Below are 21,345 nucleotides of genomic sequence, written 5' to 3'. Positions count from 1 at the left end.
ATTTTAATGTCTATTTAACAGATGAGAAGGTTGAGACTCAGGTTTAGTAAATTGCCTACCATCTCCGAGCTTGGTACTGGCAGGGCTAGGACTTGACTCGGCCTTCTTAGTGACTTCCAAGCCTCAGTCAGCACTTTGTCTGGTTCCACACACTACCTTGGCACCTGGACAGAGCAACTTCTCAGGGCCTTTCCCATCAGTCACCCTTGCCCAGGAAGCAGGACCCTCCTTTTTCCCTCCTTAGAGCTCCAAGCTAGAAAGTGGCCTTAGTCCATGACCCAGGCCTCTGTGATGTTCAGGATTCCCGGCAGAGCTCTGTCCCCTCTGTGTCAGGACAGACGACATTAGGCACATACACAGGCTCCGAATGCTCCCACTGTGGCCCATGGCAATCCCGCTAAACAGCCTGTTCCTCTGCTTAGGGAGAGGCTGGGCCAGCCATAGCCAGCCTCGAGCTGGATGACAATGAGGCCAAGGTGCCTGGCTCCTTCCCCAAAGAACAAGCTTCATTGCAGTTGTGTGTCCTTGGACCAGGAGAGAAGGCACAACCCACACTCACCTCTCATCCTCAGAAGAAATACATACTCACAGTGCTCCAAGCCCACTCCTTGTGGACAGCAGTGGAAGCAATGCCCCTCTCCTTTCTCTTCTTGGCCTCTCAAGCATTGCCTGGGCCTGGGCAGTGCGGTAGAGGGAGTTGTGGCCTAGGAGGGTCAGTTACACGTGCGCTCCATCTCAGCGTCAATCTCATTAGCCAGTCACTTGGACCCTCTGGGTTCTATGTTCTTTCTCTATATGAAATAAAGGGATTGGACCAGATGCTCTCTGAAGACACTTCCCGCTCTACCAAGTAGCTGCCATTCCTTTCTCCTGGAATTTGTAAGGTCCTTCTGAGCTGATTCTGTGCCTGCTAGCAGGTTTGTAGTACCCCCAGCTTTGTATCATGGCTCTGCTGTGCTCCCCAGAAGACCAGTTGTGCTGTGTGTTCCAGGGGATCCTTTCAGATGATCGTGGGCTGGCTGCTGCCCTCTGGAGAACCTTCTTCAACCAGAAATGTGAAGACCCTCGGCAACTTGAATTGTTGGTGGAATATGTGAGGAAACAGGTGAGCAGTCCCTCCATCCCTTCCAGAGTCTCCTGGAAAGCAAGTCCTTCCTGAGGTCTGTAGATGCTGGACTTGCAGAGGGTCATGAGAGGCTGAGTTCCCAGTGTTCAATCTGAGGGAATTCTGGCCAAATCTTGTGAGCAGCAGGCACCCATGAGGAGCAAATTCTGTGGATCCAGTCACGAGCCAGGCCAGGGGTCGGGGAGTGGGACTAGAGGAATGAAGGGCACCAAGTAGTCTCCTGCTTTCATAAACCTGGAGTTATTCATTCGCTACATGTTTGATTGCCTACTGTGTGCCCAGTGCTAGGTCCTGGGCGTACAGAGTCCTGTAAGGTAGAGGCATGGGGTACAGTGCAGCCATCCCTGTAGCTCCGGTATGTACTCTCTCTGAGCCTCACGACTCATGTTTCCTGCTCCTGGTTGCCAACAGAGTTGGGCTCCAGGCGACATTCCATAATATTCCGTAAGCCCCTTCCCACTAGGTGCTATCTGTGGTCAAGCGGGATCCCCCTGCTTCATTCCTCATGCCTCTGGCTGCCCAGGGCTCCCTGACACCAAAGCTTCTAAGAGAAATCTCCAGAGTGAAGACTGCTTGACTGCAGTTTTCCACAAGCCCATGGAGAATTCTCTCCTGTTCTCTCTGCCCCTCCATGCTGTATTGATGGAAAATCCATACTTAATGGATGAGGGAGCTGAGTGGCAGGGAAGGGACACATTTAGGCTTTTCCAGGGTCTCCCAGTGAGTCAGTCTGCACAGCTGGCCTAGAACCCCAAGCTGGATGATTCATGCCACCACTCAAGGCCTCAGCTGCTCCAGACAGCTCACCAGTTCAGGCTGTCCCATGAGTCACACCTCTGCATCCTGGGCCTGGCCCCTGGAGCTGAAGGGGCCTCACCTCACAGTTATTCTCTTATTCACCTGTGTCCACGGCCTTCAAGCCTCCAGAAGCCAGGAAAAGGAAGGCCAGGCTCCGGCTCTGAGAAGAAGACAGGCCAGCAAGCCCAGCTTGTTGATTACTGGAAAAACCACATACTGGGGCTTTCCAGACCCAGAGGGTAGAGAACCCCAGAAGCCAGGACTTCTGTTTGACCATTCTTCAAATCTGCCAGAGCCGGGAAGAAGGCACTGTGGCCAGAGGACCCCACCCACAGAGAATTCTGAGACTCACACTGTTGACTGGACTCGCCCTCAGACAGGAGTAGCAATTGGCAAAGCAAATGCTATGTTTTCTGAAAGACCAGCCTGACTTTTCCATCTGCTGTGGTGGGCTTGTGCCAGGGGCCACGACAGGGGCACAGCTGGGACCTCTCCGAGGGCCCTGAAGGATGGGGCTCCCAAACCAGTACCCCTGTAAGAAGTCCTGTATTGTTACGGTGAGAGGCAGGCAGTAGGAAAACAGTGATGGGGCTCTCAGGGAAGCAGTGAGCAGTCTGTCAGCAAACCTTTTGAGCACCTACTGTGCCAGCCACTCTGGTGAGAAAGCAGAAATTAGTAAGACCCAGTCCTGCCCTCAAGGATCCAGCTCATAATTTAGCAAGGAAGCCAGTCAGGCACTAGGCTGAGCCTGGAATAAGTCAGTCTGTGATGCAGGAGGGAACAAAGTGCTGTGGAAGGCTAAAGGGAGGAGGGACGGTGTCTGACCCAGTGGGTTAGGGAAGACCAGGACCCTAGTCCTGTGCCATGATGCTAATTGGTCTGGTCTGGTAGATGGCCCGAGATCGAATCAGATTGTGTTCAGACTTGCAATGCAGGAGATGGGCAAAGTTGTGGCATTAGGGACAGAAATGCAGTAATTGGAAAGAGGCATGGCTTTTAGGGAAGATAATGGGTGAGCTGATCTCCTTGTACTGGGAGACAGCAGGGCATGTGGAAATCTAGACCTGAGAGGTGAGAAGACTATGTGAGAGACTGGGGATGAGTTCGAGGGTCAGCAGCCTAAAATGAAGCAGCAGGAGTGAAGGCATTCTAGGAAGAGGGAATCAATCCAGGGCCTCTTTTGAGGCCTACTGCCACCTTCCCTTTCCCCCAGTTGCCTTCTCACCCCAAAACGGAGCCTCACCTTGGTGAATCCATTGCTGACTGCTGCTCTGATCCAGCTCTTACCCTAGATTTTGCCTGTTCAGTTGAAAGCATTTCTCATTCTGTTGCTCTCCTTACTAGCAGGAGCCTGGGAATCCTCCCAGAGGTGGCCTTTACCGCCTAAGACATGGCCACTCATTAGATCGCCTTCCTCTTGCAAAACTGCCTGACCTCACCTCCCTGCAGCTGCTCTGTCCTCCGTTGCAGGTGTTCCCTCTCTGCATTGTTCAGGGGGATGAACTCCCCCAGCCATCCTAGAGGGGTCAAGCTTGGGCCCACTAACTGGGGGGTCGACTCACTAGAGGACGGTAGAGGCATACATGGTTTTCTTAGAAAGCTCCAGTTACTAGCAGTCTACTTAAGTCCTGTGGGGTACACGTTACCATTACTATTCCCTTTCTCAGACAAGGGCACTTAAATCTTAGAGAAGGGAATTGGCTCACCTTGGGTAACACTGCTACCCTGAATGAATAATCACACACAGATACCCCAAGACGTGTCTCCTGCCATACATCCTCCCTAGAAAGTTCTTGCTGTCCAGAAATTCAGGGCTTGAGTGTCTGTTCATTCAGAGGCATGATGGGGAATTTCCCTGAAGCCTGGGAAAGCTTCCCCAGTTACTAATTTCTTCAGACCCCCTTAAGTGAAATAATCCGGGAGGTTAGAGACCCCCCTCCCCCAGCTTGGGAGCTGGGATGGTCAGAAGCCCCTCATGCCCTCTCCCCATTCTCCCCTTTGAGAGGCTGATTCCTTATGCCACCTCATAGCTGTCCTGTCCTTGTCCCTTTCCTCTGTTTCCTGTTCTGGTTGCAGATACAGTACCTGGACTCCATGAACGGCGAGGATCTGCTGCTGACTGGGGAGGTGAGCTGGCGCCCTCTAGTGGAGAAGAATCCTCAGAGCATCCTGAAGCCCCATTCCCCAACTTATAATGACGAGGGTCTTTGATGGGCTGGTCCCTCCGAACAGCTGGCCAGCTGGCTTTGAGGAACCGCCAGGAAAGAGGTGCCTTTTTGGCCCAGAACCCTGCAGGAAGTGGCCTGAACTCACCTTGAACAACATCTGTCAAATACCTGGCCCCATCTGTGTTGATTTTCCTCTTAGTGTGCCTAGGAGTCTGGTCTGGTGGGTACAGTGCTGGGAGAATCCTTTGCCCTTCTGAGGTGTCCTCTCCCTCAAGAAAAGCCCTGAACCGGAGCTGCCCAGCACACACTGCCCAAGTCCCCTCCAGGAACCATGTGATTGATTGACAGTTTTTCCCAAAGGCCACAGAAGGAAATGGGGGTAGGTTAGAAAGGAGACACCCTCCCCAAGGGCCCACTGTGGCCTAGGAGCAGTTTGTAATGCTGCTATCAGGATGGGTAACCACGCTCTGTCCGCCGGCTTTGAGCCATGGGGTTGAGTTGGCCATTAAAAGAAACAGAGACTTAGCTTTACCATGGCTTTCCTTTATTCCCGGGTCTTTTAGAAACTTATCTGAGATGGTGAATGCCGTGAGCTAAGGAGCACAGCCCAACTGGGTTAGAGCAGGGAAGGGAGAGGGTCAGGAGGGTCTCTGCTGCTGCTTTTGCCTACAGTTCATGGAGACGTCACTGTTCTGGCCAAGGCACAGCCTGCCAGGGCCCGTCCTCTGGGACCCAGGAGGCCTCTGATGGCCAAGGGGCTTGTCACATCCTGAGTCATTTGGAAAGAAGCCTCGAGAGAAAGGTCCCTTTGTCACCTTCTCTGCTCCCCATCCCCCATTGAACTGGGTGAGGAACATGCTGTCTTTCCTCTTGGCTCCCCCTTACATGAGATACTGGGGAGAAGAGAACATTCTTCTAGGCTTAGTTCTGCCACCCAAGGACCCAGCCCCAGTCTTCTGCCCCCTTCCCAACTTCTGGAGCATGTGCTGCAGAGCCACCTTGGTCCCCTCCTCTTGAGTATGGGTCATCTCTTGGAGGATTTTCTTTAAATTGAAGAAGGGGGGCGGGGAACCATATTGCCCTTCCCCCATCAAACTTCCTTCATTTAACTTGCTATAAAATGAGTCATATAAAGAAACTCTATATGGGTGAGGTATATCCCACTTCTGTGAAAACATTACAAATCAAACCGCCTTCTCTGAGTTTATTTAAGATGCTTTTGTTGCACGCGGAGCTCAAGAGTGAAGCCTCCTCTGTGTGTGTGAGATAATAACACCTTGTAACTCATTACAGCTGGGCACTATTTACATAAACCAGAGCTGAGCCAGGCAGGAATTTGCTGATTAATTTATTTTTAATGGAGTGAAGTATACCATGCACCAAAATAAACTTTACTGTGTGTACCTAACTGCTGCTGGAATGGATGGAAAAATTAATGGAACAGATTTTGGCTCCCAACTCTACACATTAATTTATATATAAAAGTTATTTGAGCCTTAACCCATTTGCTGCCCAGGGCAGCTCCCCAGCCACAGATCCCAGCCGCAGCACCAGTTCAGCTACCGGGCTTGCTTTAGAACCATGGAATCTCAGATTTGGAAGGAGCTTTAGTGGTCAGTCCAGCCCTGGTCCAGAACTTGACTCCCCTTCTCAGCATCCCAGTTGGCCTGTGTTCATGTGGGCCCTATATGAATACCTCCAGCAGCAGATAGTCCCCACCTGCAGAGCTAAGTCGTGTCTCCATAAGATGAGTAATCATCAAACACTGTAGCTTGTAATACGGAGCCACGTTTCAAAGAGCCAGATCAATCTGTTATGTCTGTGATGTCCTGAAGCCCTTGCTTCCTGGCCAAAGGCATCTTTTACTGACTACAGGCCCTCCCTCCCCTTCAAGATAAAATCCAGGCTCCTCGGAGGCTGCAAAGTTTAGTTTGACCCCTGCTTGTTTTTGTGAGTCTCTAACCCATTTCTTCTCTGAGCAAACTGAACCATGTCGGGTTACCTGAAGAAGATACACTGTGTGTTTTCTCTACCTGGAATCCTCTCCCTCTGCTAACTAAAGAAATCCCACTTGCCCTCAAATACTCCCCTCCCCATCCCAGGCAGTATCCTCCAGTGGAACCATTTTTCGCATGCCTGCCCTCCATCTGGCGCTGTGCGCCCCTTCAGGGTGGGCACTGGTGTTTTGATTGGTCACCTTCATCTTTCCAGTTTCCAGCAGAGTATCTGGACCATAGTGGGCATCAGTGTATGCTTTGATAAATGAAGGCCTGCATGACTAAATCAGTCATTATCCATTCAAGCCTAACAAAAAGCCCCTTTCTGGACTGTTCTCTCAGTCTGTCCTACAGTTCAGTTTATGTTAACAATTCATTATTAGGAACAATTCTCATAGGAACAAAAACCAGCTTTTTTTTATAGCTTAAATTTTGTATTGTAACTTGTTATTATGCAGAACAAGTGAAAAACACGTTTTCTTGCCCTCAGGGAGATTTTTCTCTAGGAATAATTTATTTGTACTCTTCTAGAAAAGATCACAGTAAATTAAGAAACACAGATGTAAAACTGCAAAATGATTAAAACACAATTTAAAAGATAAGCTGCAAGAATGGAAAGGGAAGAGATGGGGAATAATCATGTTAGAAAACCTAGGCTGCTAATAACCAAATTCATAGGACTCTGGGCAATTTACAAAGTATGAGCTGACCTGTGTGCTGCCTCACAGCAGTCTGTACGATCGGTATCGTGCTCCTCATTCTTAACCCGTACACTAGAGAGGGGACTGAGCTCAGAGACGCCTGGAGGGTTACTAGGGTAAGAAGAGGGAGGAGTGCCCCTGCCCACATCTTCCAGCCCCAGGGCCCTTGCTCTGTCCCCACCCCACACTGCCTCCTGCAGGTCAGTGAGAAAATCTGCAATTGAGTATAAAACCTTGCCGTGAGCTCTCAGGAAGCCAAAGGCAGAAATGGGAAAGGCTTAAGGTTATGTAGTTCCCCTTGTCACCTGAGTAGTATTATACTTATCATCAGAAGAAGCAAATTGTTTCTTACTCTTTAGAGAAGAATATACATACAGGGTTTTAAAATGAGAAACACTGAACAGTACAGTGAATGGTACCCTTAAGATTTCAGTTTTGCCTAAAATTTTAAAAAATCATACATATTGCTTCCTTACATCAAGTTGAGATTAAAGCCTAGGCCACAGCTCAGCCACTATTTTTTGTGTTTCTGTTCTGTGCAAGACCCTGCTTGGCATTTTCACTTAGTATCTCATTTAATCCTCAGTGACAATTATATGAGGTAAGTATTATCTCTAAGCTCATGTTACTGGTGAGGGAGACTGAGGCCCAAGTTTACCCTGCATGCAGATACAGGTGGTTCTGACACCCAAGTCCAATGCTTGTAGTCTTAGAAAAGGAGTACTAGATGGGGGAAGGGTCGGTTGTGCTACGTTACAAAGGAGAAGGAAGCCTAAAGCAGTATTCCAGCCAGGTGGGCTTCCGTGGGCACCTACACACACTAACAGGAAAAGTCCAAACAAGGGTTTAGGTTCAAGGTTCAGAAAAGCTTGAAGGAAGTTGGGACATAAAGGATGGGCAAGGTTTAGGTAGGTAGAAGGCAAAACCAGAAGTGAGGATCTGCGGCATGGAGCAGGAAACTTCAGACTCAGGTGGACGAGCCGAGTTGGTTGCTAAGGGAAAAAAAGGTTGCCAAGATCCAGGTGGGCCCACGACTAGGCATAGCCTGGGTAACGCTGCATTTGGTGGGGGCCAGGGTGCATTCTTAGTAAGGACTGTGACCTGATGGGAATGAAGATACCCAGCGGTATGCAGGGCAAATGGGCACCATCAGGAAGGGATTCTAGTCATCAAGGCTTGAGGGCCTGGGGCTGATTGTAGGAATTCAGAGGAAGTTCAAACCCCAGAGACATTGCAGGGAAGAAAATCATCAGGACTTGATGCCTCAGTGAATGTGGAGCCTGAAGCAAGAGCCGTCCAGAGCTCTCCTGGGAGCTGGGAGATGGCGATGTCTGACAGAAGTGGGGACCTTGAAAAGAAGGGTCCTCTTTGCATTGTGTTTTTTTTTTTTCCCAGTGTTAATTATGTTATCCTATGAGATGAGGCAGGGATTATTGCCCCCATCATGCACTAGGGAGACAGGTCCACTGAGAAGAAACCACTTTCTGGAGCAAGAAACCACTTACATAGCAGAGCTGAACAGTCTTATGTCGCCAAGCCCCACCCCTTTGGTGCACCTGGGTTGTATCTGTATGGGGAGCCAGTCTGGTGGAAGATGGCCCAGGGAGGGCAAGGGCATAGGGCAGGACTGGACCTCGGTATGATTAGGACTGTGGGGCCAAGGACTTGGCCTTGTCTTGGGTATAGAAGGGACACTTGAAATCATGAAACTGAATGAGGTCCAAGAGATGAAATGTGGAGTGTAGACCAGGGACTGGGGTGGGTGTGGGGGAAAGCATTCACCAGGGGTTGGGTGGGGGGCGGGGGTAGGAAGAGCAGCAACCAGCATAGGAGGTGGAATCTGGAGTAGATCACCAGGGGAGAGGAGAGCTTCCTGGAGGAGGAGGCTCTTAAGGCCACATGCTGGGGGCCAGGGTGTAAGTGGGTAAAGCTTAAGGGCTTTATTCCAGGGAGAAGACTTGAGCAGGGTATGGCAGCAGCTGTGGTATCTTGGAGGTGCCTAGATGAGAAGAAACGGAAAAATCAGGCAGGAGGTAGGAGAGCAGACGTTTTCAGCACAGGAAAAGACTGATGATGTGCATGGGGTGGGGAGGAGTCTGATTAAATGGAAAGCAGTAAATGGAATAGGAAACTTCCCACAAATGTGAGGAATTGTTAGATGTCTCTGGAAGTGGAAGCCTGGTCTTGAGAACAGGGGCCTGGCTTTGGAGGGGAGGAGGGAACCCTTTCCTGATACCAGAGACTGGAGGACAGATGATGAGGGTGGAGAGGGAAGGGAGCATGCCCACTGGTCTCACTGCCCAGGGAACCTAGAGTTTATCAGCCATTGAGGTGCTGGGGGAAGGAAGGGGAGCTGGCAGGTGTGTGGGCCAAGAACATGACAGCTCCAAAGTGTTTGAACTTGGGAGCAGTCCTCTATTTGTTGCTCTGGTTCTGCCCACTTCCAGCCTTCTACCACAGCCCACTGTGCCTTGCCCACCCGCTTCACGAGTTTGGCCTTACAGAGGGGTAGGCCAGACCTCAGGACCCTGGCCCTGATCCTCTACCCACTCACCCCTGCCCTGGTGCTGACCACCCATCACAAGTTTTCTGTGGCGTCCAGGGGCCTTACCTTGAGCCCTGAACTGCTGAGCCTGGGGCCCAGACCCTGCCCAGGTCAAGGGCCTCCATTCCCTCTGTTGAGGGAAGAAAAGGTCCTGAAGATCCTGGCTGGGGGATTTCCAGGAAGGGAATCTTCAAGCACTGACCTGTAATGTCAAAAAGTGAAAGAACACAATGTGAGCCCCAGAAGGGACTTGGAGATCCCCAGGCCAGCCTTCTTGCTTTACAGATGAGAGGCTGAGGCCTTTCAGTCGGGAACCAGAACCACGGACCTGTGCTGGCTTGCCTCTTCCCTCTTTTTCTCTCTCCCTACAGCCAGAAACAACTGCTTCACTTCCCAGTCTCCATCTGAGAAAGCCTGCTGTAGAGCTGTACTCTAATTGGAAGTGGAGGGTGGACATGGTTCCTCTAAGATTCCAGAATAGGTCATGAGCTCTAGACCCTAAGCAGCTGGTTTATACCTCAGCTTAATCTGTAGCTTATAATTATTTATGAGTCTACCTTCCCCACTAAATTGTGAGTTCCTCCAGGGCAGAGACTAAGTCTTACTCATCTTTGGGACCACAGTGCTGGCCTAAAGTAGGCATTAAATGCATGTTGGGTGGATTGGATGGACAAAGGTAGAGGGTAGGGGAGGGGCTGGGCCGGGTAGGAAGAGGCCTGGATCAATAATGTTGGGGGCTTAAGGGAGCAATAGGCAATATATCTTTCTTCCCCTCCCAAGTTCAGAATGAATTGAGAAATAAGACACAAGAGACAGAGATGTGGAATCAAAATGGTGGCTTTACCAGTATTTCTGATAAAGCTGATTGGAAAATGTAGCTTTTTTTTCTAGGCTCTCTGGCCAAATGAACTTATTAACATCCTCCCAGAACTAAACATGCACCCATTCCCCTCTAAAAAAGGGAAGACCTCTCTCCCTTGCAGGGGCAGAATTTCCTCTGTAATTTTACCACGTAGATCAATGGAGAACATGCTACTTTTGCCTACAGCAGAACCAAAAGAGATAGAGAAACCTGGAAACATCTGAGCCCAGCTCCTTCCCTCAGCCACCAACCAGACAAGCCATCCCCCTCCCCTGGGAAGGATGGAGCCCATGAAGAGACAAGAGGGAGTGGTCCTCTCTCACTTACCCTCCAGGAGAGTGGAGTGGGAATTCCCTCCCCTTATGGAAACGTGGGAGCAGGGAAAAGTCTCCCACTGTGGGACGGGACATGGTGGACAGATGGTTAGTGGGGTGGAGGAAAGGATGGGGGGAAAAGGGTGAGACCCCATCGTCAGTCTAGACCCAGACACAGTCACCTTTCTGAAAGAGAATGCCAAAATCCTTACTCCTTGTGATCACACTTGCTGAATGCTCATCTCTGTATTCAGAGTGGAGAGAGGACCTTGCCTCCTGTGAGCTGGGATAAGAGACCGAATCTCAGCGCAGGGCGATGCTCACCTTCAGGGCTTTCCTTTGTTCTGGAAGGGGCAGGGGACCGACCAGGAGAGCTCCTCTGGAGCTGCTTCGTTTGCTTCAGGCCTTCCCCAAGCCCCTGCCCCTTCGAGGCCTGCAAAGCTGTAAACTCAGCAGGTACTGAGCTCCTCCTCCTCCTTCCAGTCGGCACCTGACGCAAGTAGCCCACTCAGTCCTCTCAACACGTGGTGAAGGAGGTGGTCTTGGTCCCATTTTACAGATGAAGCCCCTGTGACTTGTGATTGTTCAACTCACCCATTATGTGCCGGAGCCGGGCCTCCTGAAGGCCTGTGGGGTGCTTAAGAACAGCAAACCACACCCATCAGGTTTGTTTCTAGGAGGCTGGTGCTTTGGGCAACTCTCCCCCTGGGGGGCTGCTTCCTAAGTTATCCTAAAATAGTGCTCTAGGTACTTGCCAACCTCTGTGCCTTAGCAAGGCCCTCTTCAGAGTGTGGCTTCAGATGGCCCTTCCGGCAGCCCTCTTCCCCCACCACCACTCCCAGTTCCTTTCACAGGCACGCCCTGGCCCCTCTAGTCCTTCAGTCTGGAACGCCCAACTTGCCCCTCTGCACATCATGAAATCTTTCTCATCTTTGAATACCCAGCTCGAGCCAGCCTCTGGGAATCCTCACTACTTGTCCCTGTGTCTGGCTCTTAGGTCGCTTTGCCTGGATTCAAGGGACATGGGACCCCTGCTCCCCTACTAGCTCTGGCAGCTCCACCCAGGAGTCTTGTCTCCCCTGACCCAGAGGTGCCACGTTAAAGGTGTGTGGCCTGCAACTGAAGGGCTGCAGCTCAGCCTCTGCTCCCACCACCCCCACCCCACACACCTGCCCTGGCGCCACTCGGCTTGTAAGAGACAACAGACAAGGCTAAATGGCCCCCAGGACGGCAGAATAATGCCAGGCAGGCGCCTGACACATCTCCTGGACAGGAAAGTATTTTTTCCTCCTCTTAATAACAGTTATTAAGGGGCCTGTGCCCTAAACACTGCAGCCAGGGTCTGGGCTTAGGTATCTGTATGGCTTGGGTGCCCACCTCTAGGCCCAGCCCCAGGCTAGGATACACCTGTCTAGCCTCTCCTTGCCCTTCACTCACTCAGCCGATGGGGAGGGGTGGCCAGTCCTGCAGCCCTGGGGGATTAAATTTGATTTACACACTTTATGATCAGGATATCAGGGACCCCTTGGGGCCCTTGTCAACTCAGTCTTCCTGTCCCTGCCCCTCTCAGTTGAGCTTCCTTGAACAGACACCTAGTACACAGTCCAGAGTTAAAGACCATCCCTGCTGCCCAGACACTCATGCACACGAATAGATACGCACCCAGACACATACAAGAGAAAATACACACAGATGCCCATGAAGGTAAATATATGCTGACCTGCAGCTAGATACTTAAAGACAGTCCAGCAGATACAAACATCACACAGACGGTGTGAAATGTGCATACCGGCACAGGTCAGTTATACATAGGTACAGTGTACAGGCAGACCTCGTTTTATTGCCCTTTGCTTTATTGTGCTTCACAGATACTGCTTTTTTTTTTTTTTAACCAGTTGAAGGTTTGTGGCAACTCTGCATTCTCAGATGATAGCATTTTTTAGCACTAAAGTATTTTTAATTAAGGTATGCACATTTTTTTAGACATAATGCTATTGCACACTTAGCAGAGTACAGTTTAGTGTAAACATAACTTTCTATAGGCACTGAGAAACCAAAAAATTAGTGTGATTTGCTTTATTGAGATATTTCCTTTATTGTGGTGATGTAGGACCAAACCCATAATATCTCTGAGGTATGCCTGTATGTGTTGAGTTGAGCCATGTGAAACTGCCAATATCCAGTGGGTTTTTTTTTCACTTAAAAAATGGAATCTTATACAAACATGGGCATGGAGGGAAATATAAAAAAAAAAACAACAGAGCCAAATTTGTACACTTATGTTAAAGCAGCATTATTCACAATAGCCAAAAGGTAGAAATAATCCAAGTATCCCTTAGTGAGTAGATAAACAATGTGGTATAGACACACAATGGAATATTATTCAGCCTTAAAAAGGAAGAAAATTCTGACACATGCTCCAACATGAGGGAACCTTGAGGACATTATATGCTAAGTGAAGTATGCCAGTCACAAAAAGACAAAGACTGTATGATTCCACTTACGTGAGACACCTAGTAGTCAAATTCAGAGTCAGAAAGTAGAGTGGTGGCTGTCAGGGGCTGGGGCAGTGGAGAGAATGGGACTTAGCATTTAACAGGTACAGAATTTCAGTTGGGGAAGATGCAAACGTTCTGGAGATGAATGGTGGTGGTGGTCATACAGCAGTATGCATGTACTTAATGTCATTGAACTGCATACTTAAAATGATTAATGTGGTAAACTTTATGTTAATTAAAAATAATTTTTAAAAAGAGCCAAAAATATGTACCATCAGGTGGACACTATACACACTGAGGGAACGCAGCAACACAGAGACATGCCTGCCTCCCCTCCCAGGAGTGCTTTTCTGACCCAGATAAGGTCTCTGTTCTCCCCCTGAACAAATCCAGAGATAAAGCCCTAATGAAGGCCCTACCACCTGGGCCACCTGCACAGCTCATCGCCCGTCCACAGTCCAGCTCTGCTTACTCACTCCCCTGCCCCTCACACAGCCTCCCCACCCCCAAGGGGAGGGCCTCCTCAGAGCACCTGGTGCTCTGATTTCTGCCGCTACCCCTAGGATGGGATGGAATGGCTCAGCATCTCAGCTCTTGGCCTATGGCTGTCCTCTGCCCCTCCTGGCTCCCTCACTTCTAGGCTCCTCAAAAACCAAGCCCCAGGCCCGTATATCTTTAATCCCAGGGCCCATCTTGACTCAGGGAGCCCCTAAATCCCTCTGCCACCCACTCTGTGCCATGCATGTGTTGGGCCCCGTGTGAAGCTCTGTGGACTTAGAGGAACCTGTGTCTGGTTTGGACGTGATCGCAGACCAGATAAAGCAAGTGCAAGGAGTAATAAGCAGGGTCGTGAGATGTGGCGTTAGGTCTCCTGCTCTCCTGAACACCCTCATTGGTCCTCGGCCCCCTATAGACAGGTGGTACCGTGGGCTGGCACCGCACACCGTTATGACCACTTCTCGCCTGGCCTGCCTCCCTAACTAGCTGCCATCTGCTGACCACCACCACCTTCTCCAGCACAAAGCCTCACCCATGCTCCTGAGGACTTTGGGACTAACACCCTTGCTGGGGACAGAGAACATAAACTGGCCTGCCCTGTTTGCCTTCTGACCTTACAGTGCCCCCCACCCCAATCTCTCAAAACTTTCTCACTAACTGTTTAATACTCAGTCCCTGAGGAGGGGAGGAAGGCTGTGGTCTGGCCCCACCAGGTCAAGAGCTTCCCGGAATTGAGGGTGTTGGAAACACAGCCATCTGGAACAGCATTTTTCAAGGGTGGGACAGCATTTTTCACTGGGACTCTGGAATGTCAGGGTTTGGAGGAAACTTGCTAGGAGTCTGGTGGAAATGGGGCAGGTGATGCTGGGGTGGAGCTGCTGGGGGTGGGGTGAGGAGGTTGTGCTAAGGGCCTGCCGTTTCCCTGGGCGGGCGAGTCCCAACGGCGGGCAGACAGGTGAGGCTGACCCAACAGGTTCCAGAGGCCAGGGGCAATGGGGCGGAGCATGGCTCTGACAGGGTGACAACAGGCTGGGGGCCCTGCCACACACAGGGCAGGCAGGCAGGAGGCTGTCCTGCTGGTATCTTCTTCCTGCTGCAGCCAGAGCATGGTGCAGGCCATGGAGCCTGCTGGAGGGTGAGGGTAGCCAGGTGTGCAGGCATGTTCAGAGGCCTAGGGCCTGGGGGCCTGGGGGCTCAGGGCATGGCGGGGCCCCTGCGGGGCCGGGTGGAGGAGCTGAAGCGGCCATGGTGGCGGGAGAGCCCACCACTGGTGCTACAGCACAGTGAGGCAGCCCGGCTGGCGGCCGACGCCCTCCTGGAACGAGGTGAGGCTGCCTACCTGCGGGTCATCTCCGAGGAGCGCGAGCTGCCCTTCCTGAGTGCTCTGGATGTGGACTACATGACCAGCCATGTACGTGGGGGCCCTGAGCTCAGCGAGGCCCAGGGACTGGAGGCCTCGGGGCCTGACCGCCTCAGCCTGCTCTCAGAAGTCACCTCAGGCACTTACTTCCCCATGGTCTCCGACATAGAACCCCCGGACCTGGACTTGGGCTGGCCAGAGGTTCCACAGGCCACGGGCTTCAGCCCCACCCAGGCTGTGGTCCATTTCCAGCGCGACAAGGCCAAGAACATCAAGGACCTTCTGCGTTTTCTCTTCAGCCAGGCCCGCACGGTAAGGGCCTCATCTCTTCAGACATTCATTTCACTGATGTGGAAACTGAGGCCCAGGGAGGGACAGGGACCAGCCTAAGGCCACATAGCAGTTTAGGAGCAGCATTGGGACTAGAATCTCTGCCCCCATCAGATTACAAGCTCCTGGAGGGTAGGTGTGTGTTTTATTTACCTTGGTAAGCCCTTGGCACTCACGGACATTATGCGTAAGCATACAACAGGGGATGGGCCTTGGGGACTCCACAAACACCCTGAAAACGCATGCAAAGTGGTGTTCATTGCAGAGCGAGATCCTCTCTATCTTTCTTGGGAGAAGGTCCATGACCTTCATCAGATTCTCAAAAAGGTTTGTGACCCCAAAACTGAGAACCCCAACCTTGGTGAACATCTGAGCCACCCCCTGACTTACAGAGGAGGAAATTGAGGCCAGAGAGGGGCTGGGACTTGCCCAGGGAGGTCCAGTCAGTTGGTGAATTAGAACCCAGGGCTCAGGGAGACGGAAAGGAGTCTAGACCTAGGCCCTGGGTCCCAGGCACAGCCCTGCCTCCTGATGCATGGCCCCAACTGCACCTCGCCCCTCATGCACTATATCTCCAGCCTGAAGCAGGGGAAATGGTACCGGTGCCAGGGCCTCGGCATGGTTTTGAGGGCTGGGCTTTTAGCTCTTGCCCCCTAAGTAAAGAGGAGTAGAGGCTGCTGGCTCAGGGACAGGGAGCAGGGGCTCAGGAGAAAGGGAAGCGGGAGAGCAGGTAGGGGTGTGGGTGCCTGGGAAGGTTCCAGCTACAGAGCAGCACTGCTTCACTCCTGGAGCGCTGACCTCTGATTCAGGAGGCAGGGGAATGGACCAGATGACCCTAGGCAGGGTTTGAGGTGGGTTTGACTCAGTCCCCTTGCTAGGGGAGCAGCCTGGAGGGTACCTGCTGCAGAAATTAGAAGCCAGAATGCTGGGATCCCACCAGCACCTCCAGAGCCTCCCTGGCAAGCCTGCCTACGCCCTGGGCAGGGGAGGGCTAGACCTGATTGGCACCGGGAATGGGGTTATTATCAAGGTGGCTGCTGTCATCACCCCTGCCCCTTTGATCTTTTTTGCTTGTCCTTGTTTCCCTCACCCCTGGCCAGGCCTGTGTTGTAGACTAGGGCATCCCCCATTGCCTTGGCTTAGATCCCCCATCTAGACCCTCCACCTCCGGGCCAGGAGACAGGCTTCTGCTCTGGGCTGTGACTGACTCTGAGTCACCTTGGGAAGTGATTCCTTCTTCTGCAGCCCAACATCCTCATTTGTTAGGGAGGCAGCACGAAAGGAACATTTAGTGAGCTTCTGTTGTGTGTTGAGTATTTTTGCATCTAATTCCCCATAACTGTGAGCAGTGTCTATCATTTTCTCCATTTAAAGATGAGGAAGTTGAGGATCCCGGAGGTGAGGCAACTCGCCCAAGGCCATATCACTAGGAAGTAGCAGAGTGCAGATCTGAACCCAGTTCTGTCTGGCTCCAGAGCTGAGTGCTTTGCTCTGTGCTTCCTGCCTCTCAGTCTGGACTGGGAGAGGAGGTTCTCACAGGAGCTACTGCCAGCCCCAGCCCCTCAACTGAGCAGAAAACTTGGTCCCAGTCGGCATGGGTGGAAGTGAGGGAGTCTGTGGGTGTAAAATGTCACACCAGACCTCTGCAGCTTCACAGGGAAACAGGTTGGTCTGGCAAAGGGTACTGAAGACCCCAGGAACTGGCTTGCAGCTCTGATCCTTGAGAAGGGAGCCTCAGACAGACAATCCGTGGTCAGAGCTACAGCTAGAGCTAGTGGGGGGAACATGAGGGGCTAGACCAGAAATCGGGGTCTGCTTCTGGGCCTCAGTTTCCCCAGGTGCAGAGCAGAGCTTTAGGCTAGTGCAGCCTATCCACAAACATCTTTGAGAACCTGATGACAGGCAAACAAACTGTCCTCAGAAAAATGCACACAAAAACTTTCAAACAGTCTCTGCACTTCAAGGCAGTGAAACCTGTTTCTAAGTTAAGAATCCCTGGCCTGGGTCATCATTATAAGCCCTCCCAGGTCAGATGTTCTGCAGGTTCCGGCCTCCTACTTTTTAGTCTAGTGCTCTTTTCCTGGGATCCAGCCCCCACCCTTGGGCTGGGCAGAGCCCTGGGGCAGGGCTGACTTGCCCCTGCCTCCCCCAGGTGGTGGCCGTGGTGATGGACATATTCACGGACATGGAGCTTCTGTGTGACCTCATGGAGGCCTCAAGCCGGCGTGGTGTCCCTGTGTACCTGCTCCTGGCTCAGGAGCACCTGAGGCACTTCCTGGAGATGTGCTACAAGATGGACCTCAATGGGGGACACCTGCTGGTCAGTGAGGGACAAGGGCAGGAACCAGGGTGTTGGGAGGGGAGTCAGGGAGGGCAGAAGAGTTGGTTGGTTGGTCAGTGAACACTGAGGGGTGTCAGTGGGAGTTGGGGCCTGGCTCTCCTAGCTATTTTGGGTCAGAGACCCCATGGAATTTAAACATGGTTTGAGCCTCATTCTCTCAAGGTCACCCCTTCAATCTCCTTCCCTCCGTGGCCCAGAACATGCGTGTGCGGAGCACATGTGGGGACACGTACTGCAGCAAGGCAGGCCGCCGCTTCACCGGGCAGGCCCTGGAGAAGTTTGTCATCATTGACTGTGAGCAGGTGGTGGCGGGCAGCTACAGGTGAGCAAGTGGAAGCGGGTGGGGAGGAGGGGCCTGGAGCTGGGCCACTGGCTGGTGAGGGTGCCTGGGATCTGGCAGCTTTGAATTTCCCTTCCTCCATCCACCCCTTCCGACATGGACTGAGCAGCCACCATGTGCTCAGGGGCGACTATGGGGAGCAAGTCAGTCCCGGGCTGGGCCTGGGGGGAGGAGCTCACTCTGTGGGAGGAGCTCACTCTGTGGGAGGATTACTTTAATGTCCTTGGCATAGAAAATAACTCCTGCACCTCAGAACTGGAGGGACTTCAGGTAACCTGGCCCCTGGTCCATTTTACAGATGGGAAAGTTGAAGGGAGATGGGAAACCATGTGCCCAAGTCCGCTAAGCTGAGCTAGCACAAATACAGACTCTGGAGACAGCATTCTGCCCCTCACTTGGGCCCTTGTGGTGGTGGTGGTGGTGTTGTCTTGGTTTGCTCCCCTTGTTGTGACTCCTGCCTGGCCTCACGGTCCTGTACTTTACCTCTTGACCCTGACCTTCTGCCCCTAGCTTCACCTGGCTTTGCAGCCAGGCCCACACTAGCATGGTGCTGCAGCTGAGGGGCCGCATTGTGGAAGACTTTGACCGGGAGTTCCGCTGTCTTTATGCCGAGTCACAGCCCGTGGAGGGCTTCTGCGGAGGAGAAGATACCCTACCTCCTAGAGTACCATGCCCTCCCGCAGTGGCCCCGGCCTTCGGGCCCGGCATCCCCAGCACCACATCCTCATCACCCTCCAGCACCAGCCTCAGTAGCATCAAGCGCTCACCTCTCATGGGCCACTCCTCCTACCTTGCTCTACCAGGAGGCGGTGGCTCCAGTGACACGGGTGTGGGGTCCTCATTCCCGGGCCCTGCCCGCTGTGGGGCCAATGGCCAGCCCTCCCTGCAACGCCAGCTGTCAGACCCTAACCATGGCCCCCTGCTAGGGCCCTATAGGGCCAATTTGGGCAAGCTGGGAGCATCCCCATGGTCCCAGTCCTCCCCTGCCCTCAACTACAATAGCGCCAGCCCCACGACCCTGGCAGGAGGGTCACCTCTGCTTGCTCGCCCTCGCCCCCTCTTTCCCTTTTCCCGGGGTGTCCCAGCTCTGTCCTGGCTCCCAGAGAATGGGGTCCTGGGAAGTCAGGGACCTAGCCCCCCACGAGGCCGCTGGGTACCTGGGACAGCCCTGGAGGCAGTGGAGGAGAATAAGGTGTCTCTGAGTCAGAGCCATGGCCAGCTGGATCTTCTTGTCCCCTTCACCAGAGCACGGGAAGTTGGGGGCCCTGATTCTGGGGTTACCCCCAACTCAGGCTCTCTTTGGCCTGGTGAGCAGGCCCTAGAGGACAGGAAGTTGGACCCAAACCAGAGATACAACCAGCTGGATCTCCTGTCCGAGGCCCAAGGTGCCCCTGATTCAGACTGCCCCAGACCTGGCAATCGGACCCCAGAGGACAAGAGGTTGTCCCAAAACCACAGTCATGGCCAACTGGACCTCCTGATGCAGTCCCCCAAGGCTGGGGGCTCTAGAGTGCCCCCTGAAGCCAACTCCTCAGCCAGGGCTGGCAAGCAGGATCCAGATGAGAGACGGCAGACGCTGGGTCATAGCCAGCTGGACCTCATCACAAAGTTTGGCCCATTCCGGGGTGAGGGGCCAGGGCCCAATGATCTCCCCAGACCGAGCCCTGCTCGAAAGGCTGGAGTGGACTCTGCAGATGAGAAACGGCTGACTCTGGGACACAGCAAGCTGGATCTCATCACCAAGTATCATGAATTGCCAGGCACCAGGCAGGGACCTGAGCCTGGCCTCCCAGGGGGCCCCACAGGTGGCCATTGCAATGGCAGTAGCAATGGCCTGTCTGGGGATGAGAAACGGCTGACCTTGGGCCACAGCAAACTGGACCTCATCACTAAGTACAACAAGTCCAAGTTCAAGATGCTCCGAAGCCGCTTTGAGTCCTAGTCCTGCTCCCAGAAAGGGCATGTCCCTTCTCCATCCATTAAGACTCTAGATTTACTCAGGTGCCAGACTCTGGGGTGGGAGCTTGGGCTGGCTGTATGGAGGGGAGAGGGTGTCTAGAAGCCCAGGTTAGATATCCCCTGGGCTCAGGATTCTTGCTCACACACGTGCACATGCACACACACTGGGAAATGGAACCACAGTTACTGGGCGCCTGCCATTTGTCACTGTGCCGAGCACTTCACACTGGTTACCTCTCATCCTTCATCCTCACAACATCCTACAAATAGATCTCTAGTAGGTTACAGTTCTAGGATCATAGGTAGTATCTTCCCTATTCTATACATATGGAAGCTGAGACCCAGCGAGTTTGATGACTTGCTTGGAATCAGGTCCAAGTAAGTGGCAGGGGCTCTAACCTGTGTCTCTGATTCTTAATTTCTGACCACTGTGTTTTTGCACAGACAGGACACACAGTATCAACAGTTCACATGTCCCCATGCACACAAAATCCACATATCATAGAGATGCCCCAAATTCCTGCACAATATACATAGCACACTGACAGGGTTCACTCACATGCACAAACTGCACCCCCCCACACATACACACAATAATACACATATGTCCATGTCATAAACCAAACCACAGGATTCTAGCTATAGGTACACAATAAATGTCATTTGGCTAAATTAATGGCTTTGTTCAGTGCACACTGTAGACCCCTCAGGATCCACAGACTATAAACGTGTGCATGTGCACACACGCATGCACACACACACACAGACGAGTATGCATGCACCAACCAGTATCTTCTTGTATCTAATCTGTGTACCCAGTCATGTGCTGGGCATGCAATAAGGCTGACAAATGAATCAGACTCTTGTCCCTGGGAGACAAAAGATTAAATGCATAAGCCATTGGTGAGCAAGACAGAGCTGTATCTAATTAAAGGCTAACAGTGGCAGAAAGTGGTAGAGAATGAAGGGCAGAGAGTGGAGGTGATGATGGAGTGGTGAGAAAAGTGTTTTAGAAGAGGCAACATTTGAGCTAAGCCATGAAGGGTGGGAAGGATTTGGATAGCTAGAGGAGAGGGTTAGAGGAATTCCTGGTAGAGGGAACCAGGTGAAGAGGGGCCAGGGAGAGGATTGAGGGAGTGGGTCTGAGATGAACTGGGGAGGATGGAAAGGACATGGACACCCAGACTGTCATTTTGCTTAGTGACCCTAGAAGCATAGGCTCTGTCAGATGTGAGTCCTTTTCCTGAGCTTGCCACTTGCCCGTGACTGTATACATGATACAAATCAATAAAGGCAGACATGCTATGACCCAGCAGCAGCCTGGTGTATCCTGGGGAAGGCAGAGTATGAAACTGCACGGTTGAGGACAGGGGAAGGGCACCATTTAGGTCAATTATAGAGGGCTTCCTGGAAGAGCACAGATGGCCACAGGAGGGCTGCGGGATGGGAAAGGGGCCCCAAGCCTCCCTCTGCCCTTGCCGTGACATTCTGAGTGACCCTGGGACTTT

At 52.3% G+C, this 21,345-nt stretch overlaps 2 protein-coding genes across 2 annotated transcripts in view; both read left to right on the top strand.

The window, feature by feature from the left end:
• Positions 1–5,500, top strand: part of UQCC1 (ubiquinol-cytochrome c reductase complex assembly factor 1) — an 86,403-nt gene extending 80,903 nt beyond the window's left edge. The window contains exons 9-10 of the mRNA XM_010960812.3: positions 992–1,105; positions 4,001–5,500. Of these exons, the coding sequence (XP_010959114.2) occupies positions 992–1,105; positions 4,001–4,135 (249 nt within the window). The 3' untranslated portion in view covers positions 4,136–5,500. The remainder of the gene's footprint in view (positions 1–991; positions 1,106–4,000) is intronic.
• A 3,084-nt stretch (positions 5,501–8,584) lies between these two features.
• FAM83C (family with sequence similarity 83 member C) lies at positions 8,585–21,149 on the top strand. Its single transcript, XM_010960813.3, has 4 exons — positions 8,585–15,179; positions 17,350–17,517; positions 17,736–17,860; positions 18,389–21,149. Exons 1-4 carry the CDS (start codon positions 14,667–14,669, stop codon positions 19,818–19,820), a joined length of 2,238 nt encoding a protein of 745 aa, XP_010959115.2. The 5' UTR covers positions 8,585–14,666; the 3' UTR covers positions 19,821–21,149.
• Positions 21,150–21,345: the final 196 nt, after the last annotated feature.

This window comes from Camelus bactrianus, chromosome 19 (genome assembly GCF_048773025.1).
Source record: "Camelus bactrianus isolate YW-2024 breed Bactrian camel chromosome 19, ASM4877302v1, whole genome shotgun sequence".
Classification (NCBI taxonomy): Eukaryota; Metazoa; Chordata; class Mammalia; order Artiodactyla; family Camelidae; genus Camelus; species Camelus bactrianus.
The sequence above is the reverse complement of the archived record's forward strand: the minus strand, read 5'-3'. Positions and strand labels throughout refer to the sequence as shown.

Coding starts and splice junctions, on each gene's coding strand:
- FAM83C (XM_010960813.3), top strand. CDS start 14,667: ATGTTCAGAGGCCTAGGGCCTGGGGGCCTGGGGGCTCAGGGCATGGCG. Junction 15,180..17,349: donor TCTTCAGCCAGGCCCGCACG/GTAAGGGCCTCA, acceptor TGCCTCCCCCAG/GTGGTGGCCGTGGTGATGGA. Junction 17,861..18,388: donor GTGGTGGCGGGCAGCTACAG/GTGAGCAAGTGG, acceptor TTCTGCCCCTAG/CTTCACCTGGCTTTGCAGCC.